The 14,022-nt window shown below is 43.6% G+C and overlaps 1 protein-coding gene across 3 annotated transcripts in view; it reads left to right on the top strand.

The window, feature by feature from the left end:
• Nucleotides 1-2,795: 2,795 nt before the first annotated feature.
• The window catches only part of TMEM161A (transmembrane protein 161A), a 42,159-nt gene continuing 30,932 nt past the window's right edge, over nt 2,796-14,022 (top strand). Inside the window, exons 1-2 of one of the 3 annotated variants that reach the window (XM_075338404.1) lie at nt 2,796-2,916; nt 7,179-7,282. In XM_075338404.1, the coding sequence (XP_075194519.1) occupies nt 2,914-2,916; nt 7,179-7,282 (107 nt within the window). In that variant the 5' untranslated portion in view covers nt 2,796-2,913. Of the gene's footprint in view, nt 2,917-4,039; nt 4,095-7,178; nt 7,283-14,022 lie in introns of those variants that run through there. The other 2 variants (XM_075338388.1, XM_075338396.1) reach the window with 2 other exon arrangements.

Genomic DNA, 14,022 nt, shown 5'->3' with positions numbered 1-14,022 from the left:
CACAAAACCTAAAAGTATACAGACATTACAGCACAGGGTCACAAATAAATTAATTCTTTGTTTGAGGTAAAATACTAAAAAAAAAAAAAAAAAGGGAGGAAAGGAAACGTTTTGTGACGCCCCAGGGCTGTGGGGTACTCAGTCCTGGGCATGAGTCACACTCAGGGGAGTCGTGGTCGCGGCTGATGCCCGGTTCTGTGACCCCAAGGGTCGGTCAAAAATAAAAAGGGGTTTAAAAAAAAAAGAAAAGAAAATAGTTTTTGTCGACTACGCCACTTGCGGTGTGCGGCCAGGTTATTTAGAGCCGCTGCTGCAGGGTCCTGGTGGGGCTGACGGAGTTGTGCAGCTTAGGTGTTTTGGGCCCTCCACAAGCAGGGACAGGCCCCAGCAGTGAATGATAGGGGTTGTAGTGAGAAACAGTCAGCGTGAGTGCACGGGGTGATCAAGAACACAGTCCACAACAGTATTTCAGTTTCCACTTGCCTTTACTTTGCTGTGGTGGTTCCTGAACCCGCAGGTGCCGGTCTCAGGTGTACCCGCTCCCCATGTTCTCCGTGCCAGCTGGACCTGGGATGGTTGTCCTCCGTGCACACATTGTGATTGGACTCCCGTGGCCTGGAGCTACTTGGAAGTCCCTTCTCTTCAGTCTGGGCCTTAATGCAGGCAGCCTGGACTATTTAAGGGGTTCAGTCCCCGATCCCCTCATTGCTGCTTGTGCTTCAGGCTTTTTAGGTTGGCGATGGACCCTGGAGATCTTCTCGCCCGGCAGAGTTAACAGCTGACCGTAAAGTGTCCCGCTGTCCTAGGGTCTGCACCCCGCCTTGTGCTGAGTCCTGTGAGCCTTGGTTCCAGACTTCCTCAGGCTTCCCGTGGTACCTGGAGTTTTGCACTTCCACAGGTAACCCACGGTGCCTGGAATCCTGGTTCCGTACTCCAGTCTCTCACTCCTTTGACAGCACTCCGGTGGTTCTTCAGGTCAGTGTCTGTACTTTCCACTCTTTTCTCCTCACGACTCCTCTACTTCACTTCCTCACTAGACTACTCACTACTTCCTGCTAGCTTCCCAACTGACCACTCACCCCTCCCCGGGTCTCTCCCTACAGATTGGGTGGCGACTATCCAGTCACTGCCCATCCCTTTTACCTGTTTCTAGGCAGTCTCCCAGTTTGGTGTTGGGGTTGTGTGTGGCTTGAAGGTGCTGGTGTCTTTGCTGGCACGGGTATTCCGGGGTTTGGGTTTTCCACGGGTTACATTTGTGGCACCTGGTACCTCAGGGGTGCTATAGTTTTACCTCACAAAAAGAATTATTTGTGATTCTGTGCTGTAATGTTTATATACTCTTGTGTCCAACCCAGCACAGGAGATGTGGTATGATCAGACCATGTTCCTGTATGGTCAGACACGGCCATTACACAGTATATAGCAGAGGCACATATATAAGATGATCTCAGCACAGGAGATGTGGTATGATCAGACCATGTCCCTGTACGGTCAGACACGGCCATTACACAGTACATAGCTGGGACACATATATAAGATGATCTCAGCACAGGAGCTGTAGTATGATCAGACCATGTCCCTGTACGGTCAGACACAGCCGTTACACAGTACATAGCAGGGGCACATATATAAGATTATCTCAGCACAGGAGATGTGGTATGATCAGACCATGTCCCTGTACGGTCAGACACAGCCATTACACAGTACATAGCAGGGGCACATATATAAGATTATCTCAGCACAGGAGATGTGGTATGATCAGACCATGTCCCTGTACGGTCAGACACAGCCATTACACAGTACATAGCTGGGACACATACTGTATATAAAGATTATCTCAGCATCCAATTGTGGAAATTATTATTATTCTAAGATCTATTGATTAAAATAACCTGTAAAATTAAAGGGGTTTTCCTGCTGCCAATCAGCAGCCACTTCACTCACTTCCTTTGGACAGATTTGGAGGAAGTCAGAGCAGCAGTTTAGAGGAAATGAGAGCGAAGTGGCGGCTAATTGGCAGCAGGACTTGCTTGATTTTCCACCTGAGCCCCAGCACATACATTGAGGGAACAGCACCAGAGAAGAGTATAGGCGGTTTTCATTTTATATAGCAGTTCAGAAGGGATTGTCTACACAGCAAATGGGACGAGGTTATCCAAGTAGTGGACATCCCCTTTAATAGGTGTGGCCAGTCTTCAGCACTTCTATACACAGGGGACTACTTTGAGACTTAAGAATATCCCTTTAAAATTGATCATTTTACTGCACAGCAAACAGCACAAGAAAAGGCAAAGACCAATACAAGTGCTGCTTTTTTTTGCATTCCTGACACACAAAAATGTTTTATGGCTACTCAATTATACGTGCATTAGAAAAGACAGGCTCTGGTAACGCCACGGGGTAAAGAGTGTCTGGGAACAACACAAACCTAAGCTTTTCCATGTTATACTGTACAGTAATGTAAAGGCATAAACAGGAAAAAAAAATGCCAGAAACATAGAGCAGCAGCTATTTATCCCCTGTATCCTGCGGAGCGAGAGGCGCCTACATTAGCAGTCACCTTGTACAATACTCATATCTGACCATTCAGCTCACACACTCTGACAGCGTATGACACGCTGCGCGCCCACGAACTACAACTCCCGGCATGCACGGCGAACGACCCTACAGAACCCGGATACAGTGATGATATATAAATAACGAAAGCAACGCCCACTCCTCCAGAGTCTGCACAGTCTATTGGTCTTTCTGCTGTCAGTCAAAGCGTACTGCTGTTTTGATTGGCTACGAACTGAGACTGATTTTAACTTCCTTAAAGGGACAGTGTAGTGGCCTCCCTGCAGCTGTTCTATCATCACATGGCAGGAGAAATGTGAATGAGTCTTGGAGGTACAGTTGAGCACGATCTTCAGCATGGTAAGAACGAATCTGGTTTATTTCACTAGTTCTTGGTGAGACAGAAGAGTGAGCTTACTGCAGTGCCCGTACACGTCTGCAGGGAACTAGATTATGGAGCAGTTATAGAAGTTTTGTGAGGGCAGCACAAGTCTAGCAGGGGGCAATGATACTTTACTTACTCGTTACGTCAGTGCAGTAAAGTGATGGGGATGGCCATAACAACCAATCAGATCCCTGCCTTCATGTGCTTACTTGTGCTGGAGCTGGTTGCCATGTTACTGCACTGGTTCTTACATTGAGCCTTATCCCATTGAGCCTTATCCCATTGGCATAGAAGTGCACGTTATGATTAATGTACAGGATGAATCCAGAGCCAGGAGGATGAATGGAGGCGATAATGGAAGTTAGAATTAATGTACAGGATGAATCCAGAGCCAGGAGGAAGAATGGAGGCAATAATGGAAGTTAGGATTAATGTACAGGATGAATCCAGAGCCAGGAGGATGAATGGAGGCGATAATGGAAGTTAGGATTAATGTACAGGATGAATCCAGAGCCAGGAGGATGAATAGAGGGGATAATGGAAGTTAGGATTAATGTACAGGATGAATCCAGAGCCAGGAGGATGAATAGAGGGGATAATGGAAGTTAGGATTAATGTACAGGATGAATCCAGAGCCAGGAGGAAGAATGGAGGCGATAATGGAAGTTAGGATTAATGTACAGGATGAATCCAGAGCCAGGAGGAAGAATGGAGGCGATAATGGAAGTTAGGAAGAATGTACAGGATGAATCCAGAGCCAGGAGGATGAATAGAGGGGATAATGGAAGTTAGGATTAATGTACAGGATGAATCCAGAGCCAGGAGGAAGAATGGAGGGGATAATGGAAGTTAGGAAGAATGTACAGGATGAATCCAGAGCCAGGAGGATGAATAGAGGGGATAATGGAAGTTAGGATTAATGTACAGGATGAATCCAGAGCCAGGAGGAAGAATGGAGGCGATAATGGAAGTTAGGAAGAATGTACAGGATGAATCCAGAGCCAGGAGGATGAATAGAGGGGATAATGGAAGTTAGGATTAATGTACAGGATGAATCCAGAGCCAGGAGGATGAATGGAGGGAATATGGAAGTTAGGATTAATGTACAGGATGAATCCAGAGCCAGGAGGAAGAATGGAGGCGATAATGGAAGGTAGGAAGAATGTACAGGATGAATCCAGAGCCAGGAGGATGAATGGAAGTTAGAATTAATGTACAGGATAAATCCAGAGCCAGGAGGATGAATGGAGGTGATAATGGAAGTTATGATTAATGTACAGGATGAATCCAGAGCCAGGAGGTTGAATGGAAGACGTACATTATGCCTATAGCAGTGTATTGGTACTTTGGTTACACTTCTTTACAAATGAGGCAGAGGATGTTTTGGAAAGTCCTCATCCGTGCTGGAGAAATACTGTATCTTGTTTTTCTTTTGCTGTTGTTCTTGTTTTTCTTATTTGTTTGCGGGACATAGACTCTCACACGGATGTGGACCTTATCCCTCTCGATCTTACCTCCTATATAAACTCAAACTGGTTAGGTGATGATAATTGTCATATTTCTTGAAAATATGAGATGACTTGATACATACAGTCATATGAAAAAGTTTGGGCACCCCTATTAATGTTAACCTTTTTTCTTCATAACAATTTGGGTTTTTCATATATCTAATAACTGATGGACTGAGTAATATTTCTGGATTGAAATGAGGTTTATTGTACTAACAGAAAATGTGCAATCCGCATTTAAACAAAATTTGACCGGTGCAAAAGTATGGGCACCTCAACATAAAAGTGACATTAATATTTTGTAGATCCTCCTTTTGCAAAACTAACAGCCTGTAGTCACTTCCTGTAGCTTTTAATGAGTTCCTGGATCCTGGATGAAGGTATATTTGACCATTCCTGTTTACAAAAGACTTCCCGTTCAGTTAAGTTTGATGGTCGCCGAGCATGGACAGCACGCTTCAAATCATCCCACAGATTTTCAATGACATTCAGGTCTGGGGACTGGGATGGCCATTCCAGAACATTGTAATTGTTCCTCTGCATGAATGCCTGAGTAGATTTGGAGCGGTGTTTTGGATCATTGTCTTGCTGAAATATCCGTCCACTGCGTAACTTCAACTTCGTCACTGATTCCTGCATATTATTGTCAAGAATCTGCTGATACTGAGTTGAATCCATGCGACCCTCAACTTTAACAAGATTCCCGGTGCCGGCATTGGCCACACAGCCCCAAAGCATGATGGAACCTCCACCAAATTTTACTGTGGGTAGCAAGTGCTTTTCTTGGAATGATGTGTTTTTTTTGCCTCCATGCATAACGCCTTTTTGTATGACCAAACAACTCAATCTTTGTATCATCAGTCCACAGGACCTTCTTCCAAAATGTAACTGGCTTGTCCAAATGTGCTTTTGCATACCTCAGGCGACTCTGTTTGTGGCGTGGTTGCAGAAACGGCTTCTTTCGCATCACTCTCCCATACAGCTTCTCCTTGTGCAACGTGCGCTGTATTGTTGACCAATGCACATTGACACCATCTGCAGCAAGATGATGCTGCAGGTCTTTGGAGGTGGTCTGTGGATTGTCCTTGACTGTTCTCACCATTCTTCTTCTCTGCCTTTCTGATATTTTTCTTGGCCTGCCACTTCTGGGCTTAACAAGAACTGTACCTGTGTTCTTCCATTTCCTTACTATGTTCCTCACAGTGGAAACTGACAGTTTAAATCTCTGAGACAACTTTTTGTATCCTCCCCCTGAACAACTATGTTGAATAATCTTTGTTTTCAGATCATTTGAGAGTTGTTTTGAGGAGCCCATGATGCCACTCTTCATAGGAGATTCAAATAGGAGAACAACTTGCAAGTGGCCACCTTAAATACCTTTTCTCATGATTGGATACACCTGCCTATGAAGTTCAAAGCTCAATGAGGTTACAAAACCAATTTAGTGCTTTAGTAAGTCAGTAAAAAGTAGTTAGGAGTGTTCAAATCAAAAAATTGATAAGGGTGCCCATACTTTTGCACCGGTCAAATTTTGTTTAAATGCGGATTTCACTTTTTCTGTTAGTACAATAAACCGCATTTCAATCCAGAAATATTACTCAATCAATTAGTTATTAGATATATGAAACTGAAATAGATGTAATTGTTATAAAGAAGAAAGGTTAACATTAATAAGGGTGCCCAAACTTTTTCATATGACTGTAGATGTCCTGGCATAGAACGAAAGGTGCCTGGGGAATTCAGCAAAAAGTAATGCTGTATCTTCGTGACTGTAAAAACACTGTCCTACCATTATATGGTTACCTGAGTCACATTTTATGAAGGGTAAGGCTGCTTTCACACCTCCGGTTTTAGCAGAGTCGGTCAATCCGGCTCTAAAACCTATGCAACGGATGCGGCGACAAAAACCGCATCCTTTGCATACGTTTTTGACATGCGGCTCATTCGTTTTTTTTCCGCTTGCGGCACGCTACTGAGCATGCACAGTGGAAAAAAAACGCATGCGGCGTCCATAGGCATGCATTGCAAATCGCGCCGCATCGGCCGGATGCGGCGCGATGCGTTTTTTTGCCGCACAAAAAAACGTGCCAGGCAACCTTCCATCCGGCCGCCACATCGGCTAAATCTGTCGCATGCGGCAAAAACCGGACCGAACACTAAGCCCATGTGTCACAATCCGGCACTAATGAAAGTCTATGCAAAAAAAACACAACCGGCGGCAAAAAAAACGGTTGCGGTTTTTCTGCAAAGCGCCGGATTGTGCGGCACAGGAAAAACCGGATGTGTGAAAGCAGCCTAAGTGTAGAACAATACTTAGGCCATGGATTGGGCAACAATATCACTCAATATATTCATCATACACTAGAGGGGGTCAGTCTTATACACAAATCATGCATAATATCACTAGTTGACATAGAGGGGCGCTATGTATGTTTTGAAATGTACAATTTGTGAAACCACTCCTACCAGCAGCTATATACATTCCACCCACATATTCTGGTGACGTTTTGAAAAAGATCGCAGTACTGTGCTAAGAGAAAAGCGGTGGGAATGGAAGGAAAATGCTGCTTGTTCTACAAGGGAAACACTGTACTGCACGGTTCAGTTCAAATATATAGGAACAATGCAGTGAAGCTGGTAACCATTGTTATTTGTAGTGTATAATAACATTTACATTTTGTCCTCTACTTCCAATCCATAATTTCTGTATTTGTTCCCATTCTCTCCAGGCTGTAATGGGGATACAAATGGTGGTCACCTTACTGGTGGCCAGCGTTATGCAGAGAGTGTCCCCTCACTATTCTTTTGCACGATGGCTTCTATGCAATGGCAGGTGAGTTTACAGAGAAATAAAAAGGGTCATATCTGAGATTTTCCTGGTGGAGACATGTTACCTGGCATTCTGTTCTGCCAAAGGTATTACCATTCTATGAATGTCCTCAAAACAGCTTGTCCACTATGAATGTCCTCAAAACAGCTTGTCTAATCTGGAAATTATGTCTTTTTGTTCTCTCAATGCTAAAATATTCTATGTAATAATGATATAGCACCCAGGTTTTAGACTCCCGAAGGCGGTAGACTCCCGAAGGCGGTAGACTCCTGGTGGCCGTAGACTCCTGGTGGCCGTAGACTTCCGGAGGCCGTAGATATCCAAAGGGTGTATTTCATACTAAAGTCTAAGATATTTGAAAGTTTTAGATCACATGTTCTGGTGGTCTAGAGTGGAGGAGAGGGTTTATATATATATTGTCTACTGGTGGTAAAGTCAAAGTAGGGCTTAATTCATGGTGAGGAGTTTATTTTATTTCTTGGTGGTCCAGGGTCACATAGGGAGTTAATACATAGTAGCCTAGGTTATGCCCAGTTTAACACCTACTTTTCTACTCCCTTCCCCAGGCTACCTGTTCTGATAAGATGAGTGCATTCAGCTTCCTCTCCCGCCTCGTACTGGTCCCACAGATTTGTGTGGAGTTCTGTGGGGAGGAGCAGGAGGAGCACTTATTGCGTGATCCGCCAGTTATTAAAAGTGTTCATGAGGCGTGGCACCTTCATGTCCTTCTCACTGCCAACTTCCATCTTTTTGATAAGATTTTTTATTTTACTTTTGTAACTAAACATCTTTTAGTATGGCAAACACAGTAACTTCTCATTTTGTAAATTGAACCTAATTCTACGTGCGTGAACACATTGTTTTTATATTTTAAGTGGGCAATGCTTATCTTGGCTGGTGTCTATAGAATTGTGTGTCATACATGTATGTGATCATCTAAGTAAGACACCCTTCACATGTACGTGTTTCTGATACGTGTGGCATCCGTTATTTTTTATGGATATCACACTTGGCCATTACAACCTATGGTGATCTTCACATGTCCGTGTTTTCACATGGCCTGTGTATGTGTAAACCACACAGAGACCTGTTCATTTTTTTCCAGAAGCACAGATGACCAGGCCAATACAAGTCTTTGGGTTCATGAAAAACACATCCAGCACAAAGATGGGATATCTGTACGTGTTTAACATTGCAAAATATAGGAGAAGCTTTGTCACTTCATTATTTCTTCATCCATACCAGAAAAGCACTGATGGCATACTGATAACACTAGTACCAGTTTTTCACGTACGCCTTTTTCTTATTGTAAGATAATTCGAAAGAAAACCACTGATCCTAGATAAATACCGAATAATTACACAACACGGAGGGAGTAGATAGTTTGGCGCCCATAACACTAAATATTAAACATGCTAAAAACAAGGAAAAGGCGGTAATAAGCTGTGTGTGAAATGCTTATCGGGTTTGCTGGGAGTCTCAATTAGTGATGAGCGGAATCGCAGATAGCCGAGACCAGCAGGTCCCGGTTATCTGGTTTTTAAAATCCTGTTCCGGGCCGGATAAATCTGTGGAGACCAGAATCCAGCAATTAAAAATGGTGGTAGAAAGGATAGGGGGATAGGAGCAAACGCGCTGTACTTACCGAGGCTCCATTGCGGCTGTACGCTGTCTCCAGGCTGCCCTTTCACTTCCTGGACCGCTAGTTACTGCTCATCAATATGCACTGCTTTCCCCGCCCACCGGCGATAATTGGTTGCAGTCAGCGTGTCTGACGCTTCCAATAACAGGAGCTGTCTGCGTCTATCTTCGTATAAAAATAAGTAAATTAAAAAATTGGCGTAGGGTCCACCCATATTATGATACCCAGCACAGATAAAGCTCACGGCTACAGGCTGCAGCCCCTAGTCGTTCGCTTATCATGGCTGTGTATCAAACTAAGAGGAACCGCTTCTGGCTTTTTTTTTTTTTTTTAATTATTTAAATAAATAATTTAAATAACCAGTGTGCAGTGCCCCCAATTTTGATACCCATGCAAGATAAAGTCCGACAGCTGGGGGCTGGTATTCTCAGACTGGGGAGGCCCATGCTTATTGGGCCTCCACCCAGCCTAAATATAGCAGCCTGCAGTCGCTCTGCATTCTCGCACCAATTAGATGTGACAATCCCAGCACTTTACCCGGCTCTTCCTGATTGCCCTGGTGTGGTGGCAATCGGGGTAATAGATTACTAATGGCAAGAGTCTGTGAGACCCCCCCCCATTACTAATCTGTAAGTGAAAGTAAATAAACACAAACACCAAAAAAAAATCTTTTTTATTTGGAATAAAATCCCCCCAAAAAAACACCCTCTTTCACCAATTTAATAACTACAAAAACACCACTGCAGGTCCAACGTAATCCACACGAGGTCCCAAGATGATTCAGCTCTGCTACATCTGAACTGACAGTGCACGATCATGGAAAATGACTGCCCGCTGTGAGCTCCAGGCAAACAATGACGCACGATGACGTCCCTCAGGTTAGATGCGGTTGCAGCTAGAGGTTCCTACGATCCTCCACCTATCACTGCAAGTAACCTGACCTCAGGTGAGCTCATTTAACTGAATGCACTTACCTGCATCTCCTGGCAGAAAACTGCAAGGGTTTTTTGCCAGATTTGGTGCTGAAATTTGTTTTGCCTCCTGGCAAAAAAATGGCATCATACCTCATGCGGTTTTGATGTGTTTGTTTGCCAGAAGGTATAGATTGGGTGGATGAATATGGTGTAAAAATTTCATCACCAAATTTGCATCTCTTGGGCCAGAAATGCAAAAAAAATCCAAAACCGCCAGGAGGTGCAAATTTGGTGCTGAAATCTGGTGCCGATTTTTCAAGACCAAATTTGCACCTCCTGGCAGAAAACTGCACTGAAATGGCGTCAAAACTTTGTTTTTTTTTGTATTTTTTGGCCAAGAAATGCAAACATGGTGATGACATTTTTAAACCATATTCATGCACTCAATCTACACCTTCTGGCAAAAAAAAAAAAATCGAAAATCATGCGGTATGATGCGGTAGTGATGCAAATTTTTTGCCAGGAGGTGTAGAATAGATGCAGGAATATGGTGTAAAAATGTCAACACCAAATCTGCATCTCTTCGTAAAAAAAACACGTGACTTTCTGCGAGGAGATGCAGGTCTGTAAACCTTTACTGAGTTACTGAGGTCTCCTGACGTCAGGTTACCTGCGGTCACAGATGGAGGACCGTGGGAACCTCCTTCTGTGACTGCAAATAACCAGAGTGATATGACCGCTAATCTAGAACGCTGTATATAAGAGCCCAGGCTGCCCTGTATAACGTAAAAAAGACCTTTATTTAATTGAACTAAGGGCCGGTCTGGTCCGATGGGTATTGCTGCTCTTTATTCGCTGCCTACTCTATCTTGTGTTGTCACTGTCCTGCTGCCCAGCCTCGTAACATATCCTACGTCGTTCACAGAGAGGACTCCGTTGCACCCCTGCGCATGCGCACCTTGACCTGTCCTGCTGACGAATGAAAACCGCTATGGGTCTTGGAAAATGGCGCTTTTCTTTTTTTGACAAACTTCTAAACTTTTTTTTCACCACTTACAGTGCCTTGCAAAAGTCTTTGTCCCTCTTGAATTTTTCAACCTTTTCTCACATTTCAGGCTTCAAACATAAAGATAAAAATTTTAATGTTATGGTGAAGAATCAACAACAAGTGGGACGCAATTGTGAATTTGAACGAAATTTATTGCTTATTTTAAACTTTTGTAAAAAAGAATAAACTGAAAATTGGGGCGTGCAATATTATTCGTCCCCTTTACTTTCAGTGCAGCAAACTCGCTCCAGAAGTTCATTGAGGATCTCTGAATGATACAATGTTGTCCTAAATGACTGATGATGATAAATATAATCCACCTTTGTGTAATCAAGTCTCCATATAAATGCACCTGATCTGTGATAGTCTGTGTTCTGTTTAAAGCACAGAGAGCATCATGAAGACCCAGGAACACAACAGGCAGGTCCATGATAATGTTGCGGAGAAGTTTAAAGCCAGATTTGGTTACAAAAAGATTTCCAAAACTTTAAACATCTCAAGAAGCACTGTGCAAGCGATCATATTGAAATGGAAGGAGTATCATACCACTGCAAATCTACAAACACCCGGCCGTTCCTCAAAAATTTCATCTCAAACAAGGAGAAGACTGATCAGAGATGCAGCTAAGAGGCCCATGATCACTCTGGATGAACTGCAGAGATCTACAGCTGAGGTGGGAGAGTCTGTCAATAGGACAATAATCAGTCATACACTGCACATATCTGGCCTTTATGGAAGAGTGGCAAGAAGAAAGCCATTTTTCAGAGATATCCATAAAAAGTGTCGTTTAAAGTTTGCCATAAGCCACCTGGGAGACACCAAACATGTGGAAGAAGGTGCTCTGGTCAGATGAAACCAAAATCAAACTTTCTGGGCACAATGCCAAACGATATGTTTGGCGTAAAAGCAACACAGCTCATTACACTGAACACACCATGCTCACTGTCAAACATGGTAGTGGCAGCATCATGATTTGGGCCTGCTTTTCTTCATCAGGGACAGGGAAGATGGTTAAAATTGATGGGAAGATGGATGGAGCCAAATACAGGGCCATTCTTGAAGAAAACCTGTTTGAGTCTGCAAAAGACCTGAGACTGGGATGGAGATTTGTCTTTCAACAAGACAATGATCCAAAACATAAAGCAAAATCTACAATGGAATGGTTCACAAATAAACGTATCCAGGCGTTAGAATGGCCAAGTCAAAGTCCAGACCTGAATCCAATCGAGAATCTGTGGAAAGAGCTAAAAACTGCTGTTCACAAACGCTCTGCATCCAATCTCACTCAGCTTCAGCTATTTGCAAAGGAAGAATGAGCAAGAATTTCAGTCTCTCGATGTGCAAAACTGATAGACATACCCCAAGCAACTTGCAGCTGTAATCGCAGCAAAAAGGTGATGATACACAGTATTAACTTAAAGGGGCCAAATAATATTGCACGTACCACTTTTCAGTTATTTATTTTTTACAAAAGTTTAAAATAAGCAATAAATTACGTTCACCTTCACAATTGTGTCCCACCTTGTTGATTCTTCACCATAAAATGTATTTTTTTATCTTTTTGTTTGAAGCCTGAAATGTGGAAAAAGGTTGAAAAATCTAAGGGGGCCGAATACTTTCGCAAGGCACTGTAGATTAAAGTAAAGCCATACATGTTTGGTATCTACACACTCGTACTGACCTGAGGAATCATAATGCCAGGCCAGTTGTTCAAAATGGTGAACACGGTAAATAAGAAAAGATTTGTTCTTTTTGTAACAAAAGAACAAAAACAATCTTGCAATGGCACTTTTTTTTTTCCCAAAGTCACGGCACTTGGAATTTTTTTCAAATTTTTAGTACGATATGGGACAGAATGAATGGTGTCCTTCAAAAGTACAACTCGTCCGTGCAAAAAACAAGCCCTAATGTGGCTATATTGGCGGAAAATCGCCAGGGGTGAAGAGATTAAGGGAATGGGAGGACTGGAATAACAAAACAGGTTATTAAACCTGGGATTATTCAGTTTGGAAAAAAATGAAGGCTTAAGAGTTGTCTTATTACAATGTAGAAATGAGGGGACAGTATAGAGACCTCTCTAATGATCTATTTACACCTAGGCATGCAATGCGGACAAGGGGGTATACTCTACATTTAGTGAAAAGAAGGTTCAATTGTAATTCACAGACAGTGATTCTCTACTGTAAAGGGTACTTTACACACAACGATATCGCTAACGATATATCGTCAGGGTCACAGTGTTCGTGACGCACATCCGGCGCCGTTAGCGATATCGTTGTGTGTGTGACTAAAAGGAGCGACGATCAACGATCGCAAAAACGTTAAAAATTGTTGATCGTTGACACGTCGCTCCTTTTCATAATATCGTTGGTGCTGCATGCCTCTGGTTGTTAGTCAGTCCTGCGGCAGCACACATCGCTATGTGTGACACCGCAGGAACAACGAACATCTCCTTACCTGCGTCCACCGGAAATAAGGAAGGAAGGAGGTGGGCGCCATGTTCCGGCCGCGCATCTGCTATTGGGCGGGCCGCTTAGTGACGCCGCTGTGACGCCGAACGAACCGCCCCCTTAAAGGAGAGATTGTTCGGTGTCTCCAGCGACGTCGCTAAGCAGGTACGTATGTGCGTGTGATGCTGCCGTAGCGATATTGTTCGCTACGGCATCGATCACCCCATGTCGAAACAGCAACGTGGGCGGGTGCTATCGCGCACGACATCGCTGGCTATCGCTAGCGATGTCGCAGCGTGTAAGACACCCTTTAGAGCAGTGAAACTATGGCACTCTCTTTCACATGATGTAATGGTTAACTCACTACTAAATTTAAGAGAGGCCTTGGATGCCTTTCTTGATAAATATAACATTACTGGTTATGTGCACTAGATTCTATGAGGGGGTGTTGATCCAGGGAACGAGTCTGATTGCTGTTTTAGTATCGCACCCAACTACCTGCGATCACCGGTCTCTCAGCTATTCGAGTCCTGCATGCTTCACTTATCAGCTCCATTGACGGTTTTGGCCCTTTTGCTCTGTCAGTTGACACTCAGGTCTCAGGAGCTGTGTTTTTTCAGCCTGCAGACCATTCTGACACCTGACTAGGACAGGCTGCTATTTCAATTAAATGATGGGGGGCCATTTTA

Source organism: Anomaloglossus baeobatrachus, chromosome 1 (assembly GCF_048569485.1).
Source record: "Anomaloglossus baeobatrachus isolate aAnoBae1 chromosome 1, aAnoBae1.hap1, whole genome shotgun sequence".
Classification (NCBI taxonomy): Eukaryota; Metazoa; Chordata; class Amphibia; order Anura; family Aromobatidae; genus Anomaloglossus; species Anomaloglossus baeobatrachus.
The sequence above is the reverse complement of the archived record's forward strand: the minus strand, read 5'-3'. Positions and strand labels throughout refer to the sequence as shown.